Source organism: Mixophyes fleayi, chromosome 3, assembly GCF_038048845.1.
Source record: "Mixophyes fleayi isolate aMixFle1 chromosome 3, aMixFle1.hap1, whole genome shotgun sequence".
Classification (NCBI taxonomy): Eukaryota; Metazoa; Chordata; class Amphibia; order Anura; family Limnodynastidae; genus Mixophyes; species Mixophyes fleayi.
Window position 1 is genome coordinate 331,596,072 of NC_134404.1, and position 23,122 is coordinate 331,619,193.

The 23,122-nt window shown below is 38.8% G+C and overlaps 1 protein-coding gene across 1 annotated transcript in view; it reads left to right on the forward strand.

Annotated features, from left to right (window-relative positions):
* SPATA17 (spermatogenesis associated 17) overlaps window positions 1-23,122 on the forward strand; it is a 131,838-nt gene that overhangs the window by 35,175 nt on the left and 73,541 nt on the right. The window contains exon 5 of the mRNA XM_075200760.1: window positions 12,653-12,756. Within this exon, the coding sequence (XP_075056861.1) occupies window positions 12,653-12,756 (104 nt within the window). The remainder of the gene's footprint in view (window positions 1-12,652; window positions 12,757-23,122) is intronic.

A 23,122-nucleotide genomic window follows, 5' to 3' on the forward strand; every position in this document is an offset into this window, starting at 1 on the left:
GTGTGAATAGTGTTATCGGGGATAAGGTCACCTCTAAATAAGAGATGGGTTTTTAAATAGCATCTAAAGATTTGAAGGCTGTGGGAATGTCTGATTGAGCGTGGTAAGGAATTCCATAAGTGGGGAGCAGCACGGGAGAAGTCTTGTAGGTGGGAGTGAGAGGTGGTTACCAGAGACGAGACAAGGTGCAGGTCAGAGGTAGATCTAAGAGGGCGGGAGGGAGAGTATTTTGATATGAGATTTGAGATGTATGCAGGGGTGTTGTTGAGTGCAATGTAGGTAAGGGGGAGTAATTTGAATTTGATTCTGGAGGACACAGGGAGCCAGTGTATGGATTTGCAAAGTGGTGGAGCAGATGTGGAGCGGTGAGAGAGGAAGATCAGTCTTGCAGCAGCATTTAGGATGGATTGAAGTGTGGACATATGGGTGTCAGGAATGCCAGATAGCAGGAATGGTTAACCAAAACTAATTACAAAATGTGGCATTAGCTTTCTGCGGGAATGGCTTCCAAGTGAATATCTTGGGAACACCTATTTTTCCAAAGAACAATCTTATTAAATATTTCGTTTTAAACGACAATAAAAATTGTGTCCATATTTTTTCTGACGATCAAACAAAACTTTTTCTTTTTTTCTTTCTGTCAACATGTTTAAAAATCACATAATGTTCGAGTCCATATACCAGGAGTTTGAGAACCTTGCTGCGTCCGTGACCTCTGCGGATACATTATTAGTGCTGCAATAATAGCTTACTTGTGGCGAGTTCCTCCAGTTCTTTTTTGGAACAAACATGTTTCCATTTTATGAAGCATGTTTTTCTTTTTCTTTTTTTTTTTTTCCTTTGCAACAAAGATTTATTGTGGACGGTGCAGGAAAAATCCCACTTCCCATTTATCTTTTGGTGTCCACATTTCTCTCCTACAGAGTTCCATGGCAGTGATGCAGTACAGGATATTTTTCTAGACCTCTATCTTTTTATCTTATTGGAAGTGCAATAAAACTAGTTGTAGTGTTTTTGACCTTCTCTGCCACGAGTTTCTTCCTCACTTGCTCCGCAATTGTTTGTTTCGTTTCGGCCGTCATGCTATTAGTGATTGCCGTTGCAACGAATGAAGCGAGCTGTCCATCTCGTTCCATGTCCTTTGTGAATGTAAACAGCAGTATTTTTATTTAAGAATTTGTATGAAAAAAAGGAAAAATACACAGCCCCTAACAGCTCACAAGCAGACGTCTACCCATGTACAACAATAATTCTAATACTCGTTAATTATGCGGCCCATAATTAATTCAAAGGGGGTTTGATAGGTCTGTTTTTAAAACACCTTGGACGCATTCATCATAATATAGTGAAATGTTCTATGCAAGGTGAATCCTTATAGTAATTTCTTTCTTTAGCCATACTTCAATGATTGATTACAATAGTAAAACAAACTCTTCGATACAGGGGATATAAGAGCTGATGAACCAGACGTTGAAGATTCCCATACACCTGTTCAGAGATGACAGGTTTAAAGTGACTGCATGCATGGTCAAATGTAGTCATCAGCCAACCAAATTTGCAGCCAATTACGTCTAAAATGATCCAATTGGCCATCAAAAGTGCAGCGTGTATATTTACTGCCCAGAAAGAAATAAGTCACAAGCCCTTAGGATGACTTGCCCACTACTCGTTTTTTTGGATGTCACAATCGCTCTGTTTTTTTCAAAATATATTTCAACGTTTGCTCACTGTCATATTTCTCTGAAAGTCTATCCCACATTCCTTGAAAAGTAACATAGCTGTGTTTACTGAGAAAATCATCCAGAAGTCACATGCTGCAATACTTCTGTGATAGTTTTCCCTGCACCCCAAGTCACCGACTTGGATCAATAAATTAGCTGTCCCGTTGTTGTAGGTTTGTTTTTACTTTTTTAACTTTTTAGATATATAATACAGGTAACATTCAAAAAATATATAGGCATTTACCTTATTACCATTCACAGAACCGACACAGAATTGACCCTCATACATTGGAAACTCTGTGCCGACCACTGTAATAGACTTGGTAGCACCCAAACTGTACGGGCTAAGATATGTAGTATTCCATGTTATCACTCCCATCCAGGGCTGCCAAGAGGAATTCAGGGCCCGGGTACAACAAACTCATGGGGCCCCCCCATAGTTGAGTAAGCCCTAAAAAATTTTTGCGCCGACTAACGGCGGCGCAAAAAACACGACGCGGGTTTGGTCATACATTCAGGGGCGTGTCAATGCGCCATTGGGGCGTGGCTAGCCTAACGACGGTGCAAAAATTTTCGGGAATGTGGTCATACATTTGGGGCCGTGGCAATGCACCGTTGGGCGCATAGCTAGCACATCAAAATCACTAGGTCCTGAATTCACCACAGCGTCACATATGTCCAAGCACTCCTGACTTTTAAGACATCCAGCACCACAGTGTAGTATACAAAGAATGCAGTGTGTACACAAACAGTTCAGTCTTGGCCTGCGCCCACTGGGCTCACCAAACATTGGCATTGTCCCTACTAGAATCACAACATTTCACACACTATGCTGCTCTGTCCTACCTGTTCTTCTCACTTTCTCCACCCGAGGCTGCTGGTTTCTTTAGTTGTGGCTTGCCTGGATCTTGGAATGTAGAAGGACCTATTTGGGAAAAAAATGGCTACATTTAGAAAATTTCAGTCAGACGCAGCGTTAAATCAATAGCACCCACGATTAATAATTAGGCCTTCCTCCAGCCCCAACATTAAAATAATAGAATTCACATGTAATAAATAAACCTATTTCCCGTCATGCAAACAGCCTAGCAATACCTATTTCCCGCAACCATCACTGCCATTAAATAATTCATAGTCACATTTAATAAATAGACCTCATCCTCCCCAAACTCACCTCCACATTCAATAGGCCCCAAATCACCCCATCTTAAATTAATAATCCCCACTATTAAATTGCCTCACCATCACCCTACAAACAAAATAGCGCCCATTAATTAGCCACCACCTACCGCACACACACTACATTGCAACAAGCCCCATCACAACTACACTGCGCCCTCCATGCTGCTTTCCCCCCTTTTTATTCACTCTGTGCCTCTTTGCCCCTTTTTTTTATAACTCTGTGCCTCTCTGCCGCTGTTTTCCTCCTCTGTGCCTCTCTGCCCCTGTTTTCCTCCTCTGTGCCTCTCTTTTCCTCCTCTGTGCCTCTCTTTTCCTCCTCTGTGCCTCTCTTTTCCTCCTCTGTGCCCCCTTTTCCTCCTCTGTGCCCCTCTTTTCCTCCTCTGTGCCCCTCTTTTCCTCCTCTGTGCCCCTCTTTTCCTCCTCTGTGCCCCTCTTTTCCTCCTCTGTGCCTCTCTTTTCCTCCTCTGTGCCCCTCTTTTCCTCCTCTGTGCCTCTCTTTTCCTCCTCTGTGCCTCTCTTTTCCTCCCCTGTGCCTCTCTTTTCCTCCTCTGTGCCTCTCTTTTCCTCCTCTGTGCCTCTCTTTTCCTCCTCTGTGCCTCTCTTTTCCTCCTCTGTCCCTCTCTTTTCCTCCTCTGTGCCTCTCAGTTTCTTTCCTTACCTTTTGTCAGCTTCTTTCTTTTCTTCTCTTCTCTTCTGTCTTCTCTTCTTTCTTCTTCTTTGGTCTTGTCAGGCTGCGGCGCTCCTCACTGACTGACTGCCGGGCGTGACTTGATGACGTCACGCCCGACAGTCAGTGTGAATGGAGAAGACAGGAGAGGAGGGACGCGGCGCCGCGGTCACGTGAGTATTGATTTTTTTTTTTTTTTTTTATTTCTTATAGCTCCCCCCACCAACGCCCCCCCCCCCCCTCCCCCTACCCCGCGGGAATTTTTTTTTAAAAAAAATAAAAATACGCAAAATACAAAAAAATAAAATAAAAACAAAAAATTACAAAAAATAGCAGCAAGGGCCCGGCCCGGGCCCCCTGGCATGGCCGGGCCCGGGTAAAATGTACCCGCTCCCCCCCCCCTCTCGGCGGCTCTGCTCCCATCTGAATAGACGCCTCTTATAACAGTGAATCTGGCAAATCAAGAGTTCCCCGGTACGTCTAATGTTCTGACTAGGAGATCATCACTCTTTCTCTGGTGGGCTTTAATCATGTTTGTTATAGCCCCTCCCATTGGGACTTCTTATTTGCATTTAAGAGTACAATGGGAGGGGCTTTGAAAATCCTAAACAAGGCCCGTCCCAAGTAGGAGAGAGAATATCCATCTTTGGACTATTAGATGCCAGTAAATACATTTTTGTATTTTATTATAGGTGACCTAATTCCAATAAAATGTAATTATTTTTGTTTTGGGGGCAGCTAGCCTTTAGTCCACTTTAACTCAGAATCCACTTTAACTCTGTCATAAACACAATTATATAATTTATTTAGTACATTCTACAAAATGACAGCTAGAATCTGATTGGTTGCTATAGGCAACGTCTCCACTTTTTCAAACCCGCAGTTTAGTAAATCTACCCCAAAATGCCTTTACATTGTAATACTATGTTTTAGATGAATTTCTCTCACATTGCTGTTTATGGTTTTTTGTTTGTTGTTTTTTTTTTATTTCTGGGCTCTTTGAAAACAGAATTATTGTAACTTTTTGTTGAATAATTCAAAGTGCATAATATTTTTGGGTAATTTCCAAAGAAGTTTTATTATTGGAGATTAAAGCTGATTTCGTTGTAAAAATATATCGTCAAAGAGTACAAGTCTCACTTTCTACCAGTAAACTAAAATATTTAAGCTTTTCCTGGACATAAAACATGCATTTAAAGTGCAATAAAACCTTCAACAGTTATAAAATAAGAGAAACTACATTTTTAAGTCCAGCTATTTTTCATACATTTATATTTTTCTTAGAACAATGAAACAGAATTGTAGCAAATCATTAAACATTAACATCAGTAAAGTTTCCAGAATATATTTTTTTCTGGAAAATGAGTGCAAACTTAACTCGTAGATGTTCGATTAATGCTTGGGCACAGTGATTTATTACTAAAATGATTGTCATTGTTTAAAATTATATGTTTTAAATTTAGATTTCAAAAATAATTTTTTACCATTACATTAAAAAGCAGAGAAAAATAGTTTTAAGTATCACTAAACTTAAAATGCATTTTTTTTTTAATATAAACAAGTTATTAAATCCATAAATACGTACCGTATTTATAAATGTTTCGGGGGCTTATTAGAACTAATGAATTAATGGTCTAAGCCTTTATTATAATATTTAATCATAGAGGAGCTAGTTTTTTCCAATGCCCATCAGACTTCCTGTTAATAACCGCAGTAAGAAGCCATATTGGTTATTAATGGCTACCAACAGAGAATTACTGTTGCAGAAAGTAGTACAATTATATGAAATGTGGACAATCTTCAGCATTATGTGGTTTATACAAGCTTCTGTGCACAAATGTTGCAAAGGAATGTGTATATGTTATTAATTTTAGAAGAAATGGTGTTACATTTTTGTTAATCACTTTAAATAATTAAACATTAAACGTGATTGGATGTGCTTACGTAATACCTGACAATTTCTTATAAGATTCTTTACAATCTTCTGATACTCCATAGTTTTCTCTTACAAAAGAGGTGTCCACCTAAAATTATTTATAAATTTAATTTTATACATATGTTGATATAATTATGAACTCATTTTAATAATAGTTATGAAATAATTAGGACATGCCAAAAATGTGCACTGGTATCCTGAAATCATTAAAATAAGTTTCTGGTTATTGTAAGATGCACTTTTGGCTAGTAGCACTTTATATGTGAAATCTATGGTGGCTACCTACAAATTGAGGCTTTGCTAGCCTACTGGGTCTCCAATGAGCTATTTGAGGAGGATACACATATTTTCCCATCAGTTATCGCTTCTTTGTATATAATTAAGAACAGATGCAAAATTTTCACTTTAAAAGGGTTAACACACTCACAACAACTTAAACATTCAATAAAACAAGCACAAAAGACTGTAGACAACACTATTTAAATTATAGACTTGGTATTAAACAAGCTGACTGCATTTGTTCATTGTTCTCATTTGTTTGTCTGTTGTTTATTCATTTTATTAGTTGAATAAAGATACGGGGATAGCAAGATATTGCCCACGAGAATATATACAGTTAAACAATAAAAAGATCTTTCAAGGTATATACTTTTATCGTTTTACTACAATTAAAAAGTAGAGAGAGGGGGGGGGGGAATGCCTTCTGCCTTTGTCATCTCCCTGGACTCTACTTAACAGTGGCCCGAATTTACATTTTTATAACCGTAGTCCTACAGATCTCTAAATCACCAATGTATTACTGTAACATTCATCTGGCCATAATATGAATCAACATCTTATCTTTAGTGATTACAGTCTATCAAATTTCTGCAACAGCCGTAAAACCTATTTTAAAACAAATATATCTTTCTAGATGTGGATGCCTTTGATGTTTTCATTTTTTTGTCATTTATTTTAGTGCTTAAATAAACATTATTTATAAGACCACTTACATGTAGATTTTACTTAATGAGGAACATGCATCATTGATTCGACTAGCAGGAGAGGTCATTTAAAACCGTCCCGTTAACAAGCAGTAATCTGCCGAGCACCAGTCACTTTGCTTAAAATGATCTGTTCAACGACAATAATTGTTTTGTTCCAATCGTTGTCATCACTTTCTAATTGCTGTGAAGGTCACTATGATATAGAATCGTTTTTAACTCAAGAACATTTCGCTGTCATGTCATAACAAAAATATTAATTTCTTAGTCATAATTATTATTATGTTCTCTATTTAGTAGACTATATAAGAACTGACCCATACACCATTCTTATTTCTTACTACCCAAAATTATATATTTTACTTTGTATATTGATTTTCATAATAGTTATTATCTTACAAAATGATCCTATATTTGATGGATGTTAGTAACCGCAGGATTCCCAGGAAATAGTGATGATATGGTATATTGTTATCATGTTAGGTTATTCAAAATATAGAATGTGCAAAAATATCAAATCTGTGTCAGACTTGTGTCTTTATATGGCATTGTGTACAATACTAAGAGAAAATAGATCAATCACAGATTTACAACAATATGAGGCCAATTCAATTTGGCCGCGTTATTCTAGGAATAACGTGACCTGCGCACTATTACCGTTAGTGCGGTAAAAGTGCGCAGTATTACAGTTAGTACGGTAATTTTAATGCTGATTTTTGGTCACACCTCTTGGGGGCGGGAGTAAAAATCCAAGTTAAGTGACCGTATTAAAGGTAATAGTACTAACAACGCGTTAATCCTAGAGTAACGTGACCGAATTGAATATGCCCCTATGAATAAGAAGTAGGTATTATTATTAAGACTAATTTTAAGTGCAGTTGTTTATTTATTGAAATTGACAAATAGCAAAGCAATTCTACAAACGTAATCTATATACAAGATCTGCAGCTCTCCGCCAGCCTAAAGAATAACACATAGCGATGAGCTTTTATGTAAAGAGTTAAAGATTATAGCAACAATATAAAAAATATAAAAATAATGATTTGGGGGCAGTCTGTATGTTCCTGAATGTTTCAAAACATATTTTTGTGATACTCAAGGCATGAATTGATTTGTGTAACTGTTTGTGTGCTTCAGTGCAAAATTAGCATTTAAATCGATTGTAAGTCTATGCACTGTACACTACAGTAGTGTGTGTTAATGCTCTTTATTAAAAAAGTTTTTCACACTGTACAATTGAAATCCGCTGACCTAGGACCATGAAGCGGCTTTGTGGTTGGGCGCTTTTGTACCTCTTGTCTTCATCCATTGCTGCCCCCTCTTTTAGAGCCAGTGACTCATTATCACAGAGCTCAGCTACATTAGATGCACTCTACTGGAGAGTGTATCTAACCAGCAACTTTAGATATATCATTTTATTTTAAAAAAAAATACCTTTAACTATTAAAAAAATTATACACAATTGGAAATATACATTAAACATGTCTCTAGCCTGACTACTTGTGAGCTAGAGATTTCAGGTTTTTGTATTCTTTACATTAGAACTCGGCAGGCATCCAAGACTTCTAATACTTTTTGACATTGTTGCAACAATGTAATTGTATTCTGGAGTACAGTTAACCCTTAGTTCTGCTGAGAAACTGATTGTTTTAAGTTGTGTTTTTGACGTAAGACAATAGAAAAATGAATAACAATGTAAATCATCTCATTACCAATAGGAAGTTATGGCTTATAACAAATAAAAACTAAACATTTCAGTGGACAAGTCCTGTATTTTCCAGAAGTCAAACTCGTGCACAGTATCTGGATTATTAGACCATTTTATGGTAATGGGCAAGAAGCAATCTGGTGCACTGATGTCTTTTGGATTTTGGTTACTTCAATAGTCCTCCAGAAGACAGCATGAGCTGATAGTGATTAATGAGTAAATTATATCACTGGTACAATTTTAGTGTTTACGGTCCATGATGGCGCATCCCAAATAGCAGATTCTGTGTTGTACTGAGATCAGGGATAGTTCTATAACTGTGTAACTTGTTGATAAACTTTATTTTTTTTAAAATAAACATGATCTGTGAATCGGTAAACACAATGTTTTAAAACCAATAATAAACTTGCTTTGGCATAGGCTGCAGGTCAAAAGGCGGTTTATATGTCCAAGCCAGAGACTTTGAATGTGTGATAGGATTTTACAGAAATATGGTAGTGTGTAACAGCTTTTAAAACAATTTTGTGAGGGTCATTTTCCAACAACATATGGATAGCTTTATGTGGTTGACCCAAAGACACAATCACATACACATGCACAATCACTGGCACATGGAGCTAGACATACACTGGAAAAAAAAACTTGATAAAACTGTGCACAGTTTGAAATAAAAAAGGTATTAAATACTGCACAATATTTACCAAATAATGTGTATATGTTGCAGTTATTACCATTATAAGAAATTATGTTACATTTTTCTTTATCACTTTAAATAATTAAACAGTGTATAAAACATGCTTGCGTGAGCTTATCTAATATCTGACCACTTCTTCAGATATTGCATACAGAGAAGATGTCCTCTTGAAATGATTTATATATTTTATTTTATACATCTGTTTCTGAACTAATTCTGAAATAATCACTTATCACAACTTAATGGCTTGTGAGTATATTAGTAAACCGGTGCTGGTTTGCCATATTCCCCTCCAGGGGCAGGCTGGTCTGGGGGGCATCTTCCCCCTGGGCCAGTGGGCAGTCTGGGATGGGGGGCAAGGGGCATCTGCTCCCAGGGCCAGTCCAATAGGGGGCAACCTTGGGCTGGGTCACTGGGCCACTTGCATTTTTCTTCCTTTAAAATAGGCTGCTAAGTCAAGTTTTGCCCCCTCCCCTGGCTAAAATTTGCCAGCCCTCCCTTGCTCCCCTCCCCTGAAAATCGCCCTCAATATCAGATTTGAAGGTTCCATTTTCCCCTACCCCAGGCACCAACCTTGCTACTTAGAGAGAGCTTCCAAACTCTTGCAGTTCTACCTGTCCAGGAGATTGTATCAGCGCACAAACATAGAACATTTTTTTTTCTGTCTTACCACAACAAGTGTTCTGTTGTCATGGAAACAGCTTTGCTCTGACTGTTCTAAATAATTTTACTCAATATCAGCTACAGGACCTCTGGCACTTCCATACAGGGTCTTACGTAATTGTGATGGAAGAACTGCATATTCAAAGGACAATAATGATGTGAAAATGTCCAGTAAAAACAATCAACCACTGCCAATTACTCCACTGCCATCTTTGTCAATATTACAAGTGCACTGACGATGCTAGTGACACGCCGTCTACAAATATGGTAATTGACTATCTGCCATTTTTTGAAGGTCTAGTTGACCTCTTGTAGTGACAACAGGCGTGTGAAATCTGCTGACAGTGAGGTTGTCTCCCATTTTTTCAGGCATAACTCATTATTTTTCTCACAGTGGTCCAAGCGCGTAAACAAAAGGCAATTAATAGTTCTCCTTTAAATTCTGATTTGTTAAGGTCGAACAATCTCATTGACATAAACTAACTTTCGGTAGATTTGAAACTGTTCATCAAGGATTTTCAGGTGACATATGTACGTCAGGCATGACATAGACCAGTAGAAATATGGCCGTCGACAGACATCAAGATGTCTAATTTGAAAACAGCAAAACATGTAAAACATAATATACTGGTATTAAATTATAAACATCTTATACAGATGCAAATCTAATACTTTCCTATTGGGATTCATTTGGGTGTCCTTATTATTTAACATGTATTATATAAATGACATTGAGGAGAGAATTGTGAGTAATGTATCAATTTGCGTAGATGATAGTAAATTATGTGTCAGGGTGAATATAGGGGAGGTTATAGATTGATTATAGAAGGACTTGTACAGCCTGGCAAATTGTGCAACTAAAGCGTAGATGAATTTCACTGTAGATAAATGGTCTGCAGGGCACTTGGGTAGGAAAATTCTTAAGCAGAATATTACCTAAATTGGATTGAAATAAATAGCTATTCTGGGGAAAGGGACCTTGGGATTTCATGTATAATAAACTGAAAATGTATAGTTGACAGAGATTACGTAATTGTGGCCTGCTGAATATTCTTAAATACCGTACAGAAATATGTGGCTAAGTGGTTAGCAAGGGGGCTAAGTGGTGAGCACTTCTGCCTCGCAGCACTGGGGTTTTGAATTCGATTCCTGATCATGGCCTTATCTGTGTGGAGTTTGTATGTTCTCCCCGTGTTTGCGTGGGTTTCCTCCGGGTGCTCCGGTCTCCTCCCACACTCCCAAAACATACTGGTAGGTTAATTGCCTGCTATCATATTGACCTTAGTCTTTTATTCTCTCTCTCTCTGTCTGTGGGTGTATGTTATAGAATTTAGACTGTAAGCTCCAATGGGGCAGGGACTGATGTGAGTGAGTTCTCTGTACAGCGCTGCGGAATTAGTGGCGCTATATAAATAAATGGTGATGATGATGATGATGATGTGTTTTACTTCCCCCTCTCTGGGCTGACCTGTACACCATCTACAGTTATGGCGTATGTTTGAGTTGTAAAAGTTGATGACATCACCCATGAAAATATCTTTGATCTGCCATGATACAATTGTAAGACAATGGGGGACATTATAACAGGTATACAGAGAAACAGCCAATCAGACACATTCTACCTGCTACTTTTCTAGTGCTGTTAAGACATGAAAGCTAACGTATTACCGTACTAACAATAATTATAGTTATAGTAACTGCTCGCTAGTTACTATAACTAAGCGCCGGTGTAAGGGTTTTTTTTATTTGTGTTTTTCTCGTCTCAGTGAACCTGTTGTTTGTGCTGCTAACAATTGGCCACATGTGGGGATTCAGTCTGAAAATGTTGGCTTTGAGCAAATGTCTTAAACAAGGGGGTTGTAGTCAGCTGATCATCCCTAATGCTCTATGTGTGTGTGAGTCATCAGCCAATCAGAAAGTAGGAAGTGGGGAACACTTTTAGATTTGTTCATGCAGCCTTATTACTTAACCGCCAGTTCTACAAACAGTTTGTCGACACATGTAGACACACAAACTTACACGGATAACAGAGAGATGAACCCTGACACTGATTTAATTCAGTTGTGTACGAATTTTAGTAGGGGCACTCGCTGCATTGGCCTGCTGAAGGGTGGGTGATCACCAGAGGCCTGATTCATTACGGAACTTAAATTAAGAAGTTTCTTATTTAAGTCTCCTGGACAAAACCATGTTACAATGCAAGGGGTGATAATTAGTTTTCTGTTTTGCACATAAGTTAAATACTGACTGTTTTGTCATGTAGCACACACATATCAACTTTAAATTTCAGTGTACAAATAAGCTATCAAGTATTTGTGTGCTACATGAAAAAACAGTCAGTATTTAACTTATGTGCAAAACAGAATACTAATTTGCACCCCTTGCATTGTAACATGGTTTTGTCCAGGAGACTGAAATAAGAAACTTCTTAATTTAAGTTCCGTAATGAATCAGGCCCCAGGTCTTTATGTATCGTCTGACCAACTATACTTTTGTTGTGCGAATGCTGTATTAAAACTGAAGCATATATAGCATATTATAGTTACATATTATGGCTTTATGTTCACATAAGTTCATTCTAACATGTAGATATTTTGTTTTATGTTGTTGTTTTTTATTATTGAAAAATGTATAATTGTAAATTGCAACATTTTGTAGCTCTAGTAGAAAACAGTTTTATTATTATCATTATGGTTAATACAGGAGACAGACAGTAGCTGCTAAGTTCACTTAGGGTTTGGGAATGAAAAACCAGCCCTAATGACAAGGCTAACCATCAAGCCTACTTTAACTGTAACCCTCTACCCCAAGCAAACTCCCAATTGTTTAAATAAAATATCCAAACCCTATAATGACCCAAATGCCAAAGTCCAAATGACACCCAACTACAATTTCCAATGAAACAACTCCAACACCTTTACAGTATATATACAGTATATATATATATATATATATATATATATATATATATATATATATATATATATATATATATATATATATAATGTGGTGTTGCCAAAGCATTGTTCATTTAATTGAAATACTGGTCTGAATATAGTATCATTGGTTTCACTGTAATTCACAATTTATTTTTAAAGATTCAAAAAAGATGGCGAGGTTACTATGTCCGGAAATACGTCCACAATTTCTACGCCCTGAAGAAGTATTTGGAGGGTGTGAACATGAAGAATAACTTTGTAAGGTAAGTTAAGTAAATCTTGACTTATACTAAGACCAGCACCTCGCCCAACACTTTATACAGCCCTAGAGCGACACTCCGGTGATGTAAACACAGTCAATCACAGTATACTGTATACAGGCACTTAGGAGTTCACACCCCAGACACTAGCCAATATAAAACTCATGCTACTGTAGGTAGCCAGACTGTCAGACGAGGTCATAACATTTCCCTGTTCCCAATAAGTCAGGAATTATGGGCACTGATATGTGACTATTCAGCACCCATTTCAACACATTACATGTTTTAGGTAGCTGGTCGCTCTTCAGCTGTTGTGGAACTGCAAGTCCCAGCATTTTCTGCCAGCCAATGTCACAGTAGCTTTCAGTTTTCATTATTCAGATGTAGATGAGGAAGGCAACTGATGGCTCTCCAGGTGTTGTGGAACTACAAACCCCAGCATGCATGAGGATGCCGATGATGATGTTTAACTTTTGTAATGAAACATTTCTGTCATTCTCTTAAAGCTACAGTAGCAGCAATATTTGCCTTTTAAGCTATCCTCACAGGTAAGCATTTCTGAAAAGTGATGTAACTGTGGATAAATTGAGCCATAACCAATAGTAGCCAATCGGATTCCAACTCTCTTTCTTAAAGTAGTGTTTGTAAAATGAAAGCCAACATCTGATTGGTTGCCATGGTTTACACATGGCCACTTAGAGGAACTGGGGTCCCAACCCGGCCTCTTCTCGGACACCCCCAGTCTGTGTACGGAGCCTCGGTGGGGTATGGACCCTGTCACCGATGGGAGGCTACTCTGTACCCGCCCCCTCTCAGCACCCTCGGGATTACACCACCTTTATTGCACCAGTTTTCCGGAAGCTCGCTCAGTCCCTGCGGTAGAACTGCTGCATGCTGAGTTAGCAGATCTATGAAGAAAGTCTCCCACTGGCAACCTGAAAACAAGTTCAATTTGGTGCAGTTTCATTAAACTCCAGCATATTATTGGCTGTCAGATAGGTCTTGTTATGCTGTCCATCCTCATTTAACTATCCCATAAGATCTCTTAATGAATTTAAACCCCAAGTTCATGCCAATAATTCTGTGGCGCGAGTTTGTGCGGCGTAACAATTCATCACTTGTCAGGACGGTACTTTTAGTTTATACATTTAATAAGGGCATCCCCTTGCTCGCTTAATTAGAAGTGAACAGTTTGCATATTTACTGAATGCGGAGTGTCATTGCCACCACGGCCTATTGCCTGCATGAATTATTTCTCTATCTGCAATAAACAGCTGGGTAATTATTACAGCTATAATCAGATAAATTCCTTCTGTAAGGCTTTCTTACATGGTAATTCTTTGAACTCATCCGATGCTGAGGGAAATTTATGTACTCTGGTATCTGGTTCACTTTTTCACTGTACGGCGTCCCGTTCTCTCTCTCTCAAGGACACAAAAAGCAGCAAACAGTGTATAAATATAGACAAGCACCAGCGCCCTCGCAGAATATATTGCTGCTTTTATTTATAGTTAATTATTATTTCCAAAGATTTCCTGTTTAATCTCCAATAGCGAATAATGCAAACAAAACAATTATATTTGGTTCTAAAATATATCTTTCACCCAGAACCAGCCACACACACGGGACAGCTGATGTCTCAGAATGAGCTTCTATATAGTGATAAATGGTTACTTAGTACATTCTGGATTTTATTAGATTTATTTACATAACTGGATACATTTTGGCCTCTCTACAATGATCCGGTGATTTTGACACCCCCATGCAACTACTGCCCGGTTGGACCATAGCTTGCGTCAGTAATGTTTTATCCCATAATAAATAAATCCAATTACTATGAAGTGAATTCTGAATTAATTGAATTTCTGTGTGAAGTAGTAGTCTACTTCTTGGTTGGGAAATCTGAGCATATCAGGCCAAACCGGGATCCGCCCAAGCCACACCTCAATCAGGCCCCACCCATTTTCCACCAGGGTACTCCTCTTTTCTGTCAGGTCACTCCCCTTTTCTGTCAGGTCACTCCTCTTTTCTGTGAGGTCACTCCCCTTTTGTTGTATCAGGCCACTCCCCTTTTGTAGCTGGGAATCGGGACTCTTGGTCAGTATGTAATATCAGTATCAGGTCTATCAACGATATCCTTAAATACATGAGCAGATCCAATCACGTGGCCCACATGTGGGTCTATCATTGCAGTTGACCAATCGCACACTGGCAGACTGCAGTCCTGGTCAACTTGTTTTAACTCAGTTAGATGATAATCAGGATTGGAGTCATTTTGAGTATAATCATTCCACAGCAACCACGTTTTCCGCTCACTAGGCGCTTACTTGGTCCTTCTGCCTTTTATATGTAAGCAGTAAATAGGGCGTGTCCAGTCTTGTCACATGACTCATTTTGCCGCTTCCCATGAATGAATGCATAATTATCTATTAAGATAAAACACATAGAGATGTGAGAACCATTATATTTTATTCCAGTAATCTGTTTCACAGGCTAGTGATAAATATGCACTTTGAGCACTCACAAGAACCTACTGGCGCTCTTAGATAAAAAAATAGAAATTACCAGGTTATTTTACCAAACCAGGAAAAGCTGAAAGGGCTGCTACAAGCCTTTAGTAACAAAACAGGCAGAAGAAAAAGAAGAAAACAGCAGAGTGACCTTGTGGTCTGCAGAATTATTATGCAATAACATGGAACTGGCTTAAAAAATATTATTTTATTAAAAAGACATAATTAAAATACCGGTGGTAATCGAGTTATCAGTGCTGTAAACAACAACACTTCTTACTCCTACATAATTATTCCGATAATGATCAGAGGGACATAGAAAAAAATAACAATTTACCAGTAAAAAGACACAGAGGAAATCCAATGAGAGAACATCGCGACACTTCCAAATGACGTCAGTTGTGTGCGCGACTTGTAAATTTCGTCTTTTAAAGCGGCAACGCACGGACCCAGGTAAGTATTACCTTTACGTTAGGGATAAAATTAATATTACCATAGTCTGTGTGTTGCCGCTTAAAAAAAAAAAACAATAAACAAAGTCGCGCACGCAACTGACGTCATTTGGAAGTGTCGCGATGTTCTCTCATTGGATTTCCTCTGTGTCTTTTTACTGGTAAGTAGTTATTTTTTCTATTTTGCTCTGTTCATTATAGAAATAATTATGTAGGAGTCAACAGTGTCGGTGTTTACAGCACCTATAACTGGTACTGCACCCCAAAATACAACTGCTCTCTTAACGTTGATTAGTTGCATTTTTTAAACCAGAAAAAAAGCAACTTGTTTCTGTCTTATGAGTTCCGATACACTCTATGATTTCTTGTTTTAAAGATAAATCTTCTATGTCAAATCTCATGGCTCAAGAAACAGTTGTTTATAGCGTTTCCCTATCCACGGGCGCTGTTGCTAGCGTTTGAAGCAGCGCTTTCCTGTACCTGTCCCTAGCGGGAATGTGTCTTGTTCTATACCCATGTGTTTAGCGAGCGCATTGAGGAAGTCTACAGTGAGCTCCAAATGCCACTGTAATATGCTTTACATCATACTTGCCAACTTCTTCTTGTTGACGTCCGGGAGCTGCTGGGGAGAGGTGTGCGTGCGGGGGGCAGGGCCTGAAAATCCCGTCATGTTGGACCGCGTCATTTTACAGCGGGGGGCAGGGCCAAATACCGCGATTCACAGAGAATCGCGGCATTTTGGACCGAATTCTGCCCACCTCACTAGGAAGTGGGCAGATGCGGGAGACTGCCATACACTCCCGGGAGTCTGGGAGACCCACCCGGAATCTGGGAGTCTCCCGGACATTCCAGGAGAGTTGGTAAGTATGCTTTACGTTTTTGATTGCATTTTTACAAGCGTTAAAATATGCTAATGTAGGGGCAGTGGGTACCTAGCCTGAGGCTTAAAGAAAAACAGAGTTTATAATAGCAGTCCAAGTCTTCTTGAATTACCAGAGTAAAGACGTCCGAGCCTTTTCTATATATACAGCTGATGTAATGGGGAGAGCAGATTAATTTTCCCTCGGTCAAAAAGCTGACAACAAGCAGCATTTGACTACCTGTCAGTCAATTTATGTTACGAAGGAGTTTCCACAGATAATGAAATATAAATGAGGTGGGTTTACTGAAGTTTGAAGGTGTTTTACTGCAATCTAATCGGTGACAAATTCCCTGCTTAACAATTGCTCAGCAAAGCAACTTCCCTCACTTTCTAGTACTCAACACTGTACACACCGCAATACAACCATGACAAGAGTTTAGATTGGCAAAAAGTGATAGGAAAAACATATCTTCTATCAATCTGAATGAACTATGTTATATAATTATGGAAACAACACACACATTTAAAGACATTATTGTAGAACATTTTATTTGTTATTCTTTAAAAAAAATAAAAATCTTATTTTTTATTCAAATGATGTTATCATAATGATGATGTTGATACAAACAGTTACACACAATAACCGGTCTATTAAATAAAATCATTCCTGTAAATGTTTTTACTCTTTTTTTTAGACAACTTTAGCACAGTAAGGCTGGGTACACACTACAGGATTTTCAGTTAGTTATCGGGCCAATCACATGATAAACGGCCGTTCAGTCCGATATCACATTAGTGTGTACGCTACAACGATAAATGATCATCGTTCCAAAGCTCATCGTATCATTTCATTCGGTTTTTAAACTGAACTGAAAATCTAGTTCAACGATGGAACGATGTCGTTCCGATCCTGCAGTGTGTAGGCACTCAGGACCGACAGTGTCCATAGATCTCTATGGAGTGTGCAGAGTTACCATCTTTTCAGCTGATGGTTATGACAGATGAAGAGCACAGATCTGACAGTAAATCTTGTAAAACGTGTATAGTGTGTACACAGGAATCGGCTGCTGATCAGGACTTTTTTTTTTTGTCTTTGGTAAAATCGTTAATTATATATATTTGGCTATATATGGATACAATTTTTGTAGTATGTACCCAACCTAAGCCTTTCTTTACCTCAGATATGCAAGTATTTTATGCAACAGAAATGGCTGTGTGCCCATCTGCACAGCAAGGAACACCACTAAATATGTTCCCTTTCCACCCCTTTACCTCAATTCAGTAGTATCACTCCGCCAGCTGAAATCTCATTTTTGTATCCTCAAAACTAGGCATACCAGTGTGCGTACATTGCCAGGAATACTCTTGCTCCGCCCCAACTCCTCCCATTGGCTGCTGCAAACTTTTCCCCCTCAGCAAACGTCGCCATCTTCCTTCATAAACCTGTGCACTTTGGAGAAACCTAGGTGCACCTTGCAAATCAAGGCCCATGGCACCTCCCAAGGGTATTTTGTGTTACACTTCAGCCATTTTGCTCTTCCTAATGAAGGGCCCACTAATGGCAGCCATTTTGTGAGCTTAACCGATTTTCATAAGAATGCAACTTATAAATATACTAGGAAGTAGTGACATCACTGAGATAGGAGGCACTTATTCTCTAGTGGACTGATAGGCTGAACAATGTTTTGGTCCACAGAATGGCTGCCCCCACAGTGTGCAGGCGGTGGGTACACATAGGGGGGTATTTAATTGTCAGCGAGTTTTTTTTCTGACCGCGTGAAGTCATTTTAACGCTGTTTTTTTTTATCATTTTCAAGCAGGTTAACTTTACCCACGATTCAATTCCATTTTTAACGCTCAAACGGTCCTGTCGCGGTGTAGTAAAAGGTCTATTGAAAGTATTGGGTGTGCGAGAGGCAGCCGCGTTAAAAGCTATTCAATTGTTTTTTAACGCGGCGCGTTAAACAGGAAAATATTCTATTTTTTCTCACACCTCTTTGGGGTGTGTTAAAAATAAAAGACCTCTGAAAAGTATTTGAAATCATGTAATAATGTGAAAAAAAAGTTAAAATGTTTATCACTAATACCTAACATGTAAAAGTTGATTTTCTTGTGAAAAAATAATGAAATGAAATAAAATAAAAAAATTTTTTAAAAAAAATCACTAATTAATTATATTTATGTATGTTTTTGGTACAAATATGAATGTATTAATGTGTTTTGACACGGTATAGATGATCCTATGGTAAAAAATAGTTAAATTAAAAAATATGCTAAAGAAAGTACTGCAATGTATATATTAGCAATGTGTAATACAATTTAATGTATGAAAATGTATGCAAAACCTAAAAACTCGCAAACACAATGTTTAACGTGCGGGGGCAGCGTTCCCTCTTTTTCAATGGAATTGCATGAGTTTTGCGCTGCGCTAACTCAAAACGGTCGGTATTGCAGTTAAAAACCCCCAGGAGATATTTTTTTTTACGCTGAATACCCCCCATAGTTCGCCAGGAACCAGTGCCTCACAGGGATGTCACTAGTTCCTAGTGCACTGATAGGCTGCATGGATATTGGGTCAGCCCACAAAATGGCCAACCACACAGTGTGATGGTGTCAGGATAAACATAAGATCTACCCAGAGGTCTCTTGTCCTGTCCTTGGTTCTGCCAATAAAAATGGCTGCTATAGCTGTTTGTAGAGTATCCTGTGACTGCTCTGTGAGGAGAGAAGTTTTTCATTGTGCTCAGTTACTGGCCAGTCATCTACCACTATTTAACACTATAAAACATGCATTTCTTTGCTGCGTTTCCCCAGGCACAGAATTAAGTGTCAAAAACGCTTGTTTTTTGTTTATTAAACCTCTTAATATTTCTCATCACAAAGTCCCAAGGGCATTCCATTCAACTGTGTAGCCAATAGGCATTTTGAGATACTTGTCAAGCCTCTCACAGGGTCATGGCAGGATTGTCATTTCGTTTTTTTTGTTTTTTTTGCCAGAGCTTGTTAGCTTTGTTTCTATAAATGACCCACAGTCCTTCAGCTAATCGACCAGTAATTTGAGTTTGAATACTTACAGCACACAAAGGCTTCCAGGTTGTATTAAACTAAACAGAAGCAATGCCATTTTAATCTCACTTAAGCGTAAAATTAGGATTGATCAGTAGACAGATAGCAGTCCTTTCTACATAGGCAGCTCCTGTGTCTTAAACATTTAAATAAAGAGTATAGAGGGTTGCTTAGTCTGACATAGAGACAGATAGGAGGCAGACGTTTGTGATGATGATGTATGGTTTGAGGTCAGGACAGAGGTGTTATGTCTCCTGTTCCTTGGTTAAGACTTTAGCTGGAATCCAACAGAGAAGATCTTCAGCCAATTAACTGTTTCATCAAACCTCTCCCAACGAGTGACATTTACATTAATGGACCAGTGCCATATATATGAATACAAAACAACTCTAGTAAGACAAGGAACATTATGTTTTCATTATTATGTTAATAGATTGCAGTTTCCCACACATATTCTTCATAGATTGCATAGCAACAATTATATAGTTAGACTTTTTAAAGAAAGTTGATTTAATTCTAAAGAAAGGTGATTTCAGACAATGAGGGTCAGAGCGCACAAGGAAGCGCACTGTGATTGGGAAGCGCTATCACCACGCACTTCCTCCTGCATCAGTGTTGAAGAGTGGCATTGGTAGTGGAGGGTACTTGCGAAAGAGGAGGGTTTTTTTTTATGCCAATTGGAAAAATATGGAAGAGAGTACATAGAGCAACATTGGGTTAGGTACCTGGGCGCAGAGCAATATGTACATAAAGCTTTGAAAAGTTAAATACCAAAATTTTACGTTTTATTACATAATATGTCATTAACAGGTTCCGGCCAGAACAAGAAAAACAATGATAAGGAAAAACATTGAATGGCTCCAATACTGTGAATGATGGTAGAACAGCAATGGCAGGTCTCTCTGGATTCCAAATGTGCCCAGTTTATGTGTTTGAAGAACCGTTAAAGTACATTAGAAAACTCACAATTGTGTAGAGTCGTAGTTCTGTCAGCTATGGGTGTCCTTCTCATGCAAATCGGGAATCCAATTACTCGCCCTCATCCGGGTAGATGTTTTAGTCGGCCCCGGTGTGAGGTGTAATAGAAGGGTGGCGCATACCCGCTCCGATCACCCAGACGCTGAGTGCGACTCTTACGGTATTTTGAAAAAGTACTTATAATGCAGAGTATATGGCTAGCATGCTAGCGGACCGGGACCTGCTTTTCTACCATCATTCACAGTATTGGAGCCATTAGAACCATAATTGCTCTTGGACATATTTTATTGTTCTGGCCAGAACCTGTTAATGACATATTATGTAATAAAACATAAAATTTTGGTATTTAACCTTTCAAAGCTTTATGTACATAATGCTCTGCGAGGGTGGGGACTCCCCTCGAACAACATATAGGTCCATTTGTGGCAGCACCCCTACATATCAGGAAGCGCGACCTCACATATACATCCATTTTTCCTATAGTACATAGAGCAACGCCTATGGAAATTCTCCATCGATGGCTGCCAGAGGATGAAGTAACAGAGCAGTGTTCTGAAAATAATAGGGGTTCTTTTTAAAAAGGGAACTATGGGATTTTGGAAAGTTCAAGTTCATAGGTCAATATATTTTGTCACGTTATAAAAAATTAAGCCGGGATCTTAGCTGTGACGTATGCACAAGACTGTTGTCATTACAGGGACATAGATCAGAGAGGGGTCATTACAACCACATCAGACAGTGTGGAATTCATTATCTAGATTAATTTGTGGGGGATTCCCAGATATGTTCTACAGATGGGGCAGAGGTCAGCGCTGTCCAACCTTTCTCAAGACGTGGTTCATATAAATCTTTTCAACCCTCCTGCTGAGGGAAGGTTTATTAATCAGAAAACACAACTATGTTCTCCAAGAGTCTGGAAATCACAACAAAACTATTTCTGGGTGACAGATACATACGTACAGTTCTCTCCGTATAATTATTTAAGGTTAAAATATTCCAGGGAGCAGCAAAGCCATCCAAGGGGTTAATGTATCAAGCTGAGAGTTTTCCGGTGGGTTTGAAAAACCAATCAGATTCTAGCTACCATTTATTTAGTATATTCTACAAAATGACAGCTAGAATCTGATTGGTTGCTATAGGCAACATCTCCGCTTTTCAAACCCGCCGGAAAACTCTCAGCTTGATACATTTACCCCAAAGTCTCTTAAAACCTCTACAGTTTAAGTGCTTAGGAGCAATAAACTAAATCTACAAAAGTTGGGCACACTAAAGCCAGCTTTTGGTTTAGGATTCTACTTTAATATATGTCCTCTTATTGAGGAACGGTAAAAACCACTATAGCAACTCAGTGCTGGTCGCAGAGGGAGATAATTAAACAATTTTTTAAACCATAGTGGCCAAGCTGGTCTCTGCATTCCTATGGTACTGCTGGCATCCTGTAATTCTGGTACTGCTGGCATCCTGTACTTCTGGCACTTCCGTCATTCTGTACTTGTGGAATTGTGTAACTCTCAGTACTCTGCTACTTTAAATTATGTGTTTGAATGTTCTTCTGGTATCCTGTACTTCTGTCTTCAGTACTCCTGGTATCCTGTACTTCTGTCATTCAGTACTCCTGGTATCCTGTACTTCTGTCATTCAGTACTCCTGGTATCCTGTACTTCTGTCATTCAGTACTCCTGGTATCCTGTACTTCTGTCTTTCAGTACTCCTGGTATCCTGTACTTCTGTCATTCAGTACTCCTGGTATCCTGTACTTCTGTCATTCAGTACTCCTGGTATCCTGTACTTCTGTCATTCAGTACTCCTGGTATCCTGTACTTCTGTCTTTCAGTACTCCTGGTATCCTGTACTTCTGTCATTCAGTACTCCTGGTATCCTGTACTTCTGTCATTCAGTACTCCTGGTATCCTGTACTTCTGTCATTCAGTACTCCTGGTATCCTGTACTTCTAATACTCCTGGCATGCTATACTTCTGGTACTCCTGGTATCCTTTACTTCTGGCACTGCTGGCATTCTATACTTCTGGCATCCTGAACTTCTGGTACTTCTGGCATCCTGTAATCCTGATATCCTTTACTTCTGGTACTACTGCCATTCTCTACTCCTGGGGGTATATTTACTAAACTGTGGGTTTGAAAAAGTTGAAATGTTGCCTATAGCAACCGATCAGATTCTAGTTATCATTTGCTTAGTACAGTCTACAAAATGACATCTAGAATCTGATTGGTTGCTATAAGCAACATCTCCACTTTTTCAAACCTGCAGTTTAATAAATATACCCCCTAGTATCCTTTACTTCTGGTACTGCTGGCATGCTGTACTTCTGTATTCTGTACTACTGCTACATCTGGCATCCTGTAATGTTGGTATACATTATTTCTGGCACTGCTGACATGCTGTTCTTCTGCTACCTCCGGCATCCTATACTTCTAGTATTGTGTACTTCTGCTACTTCTGGTATACATTACCGCTGGCATGTTGTACTTCTATATCCTGT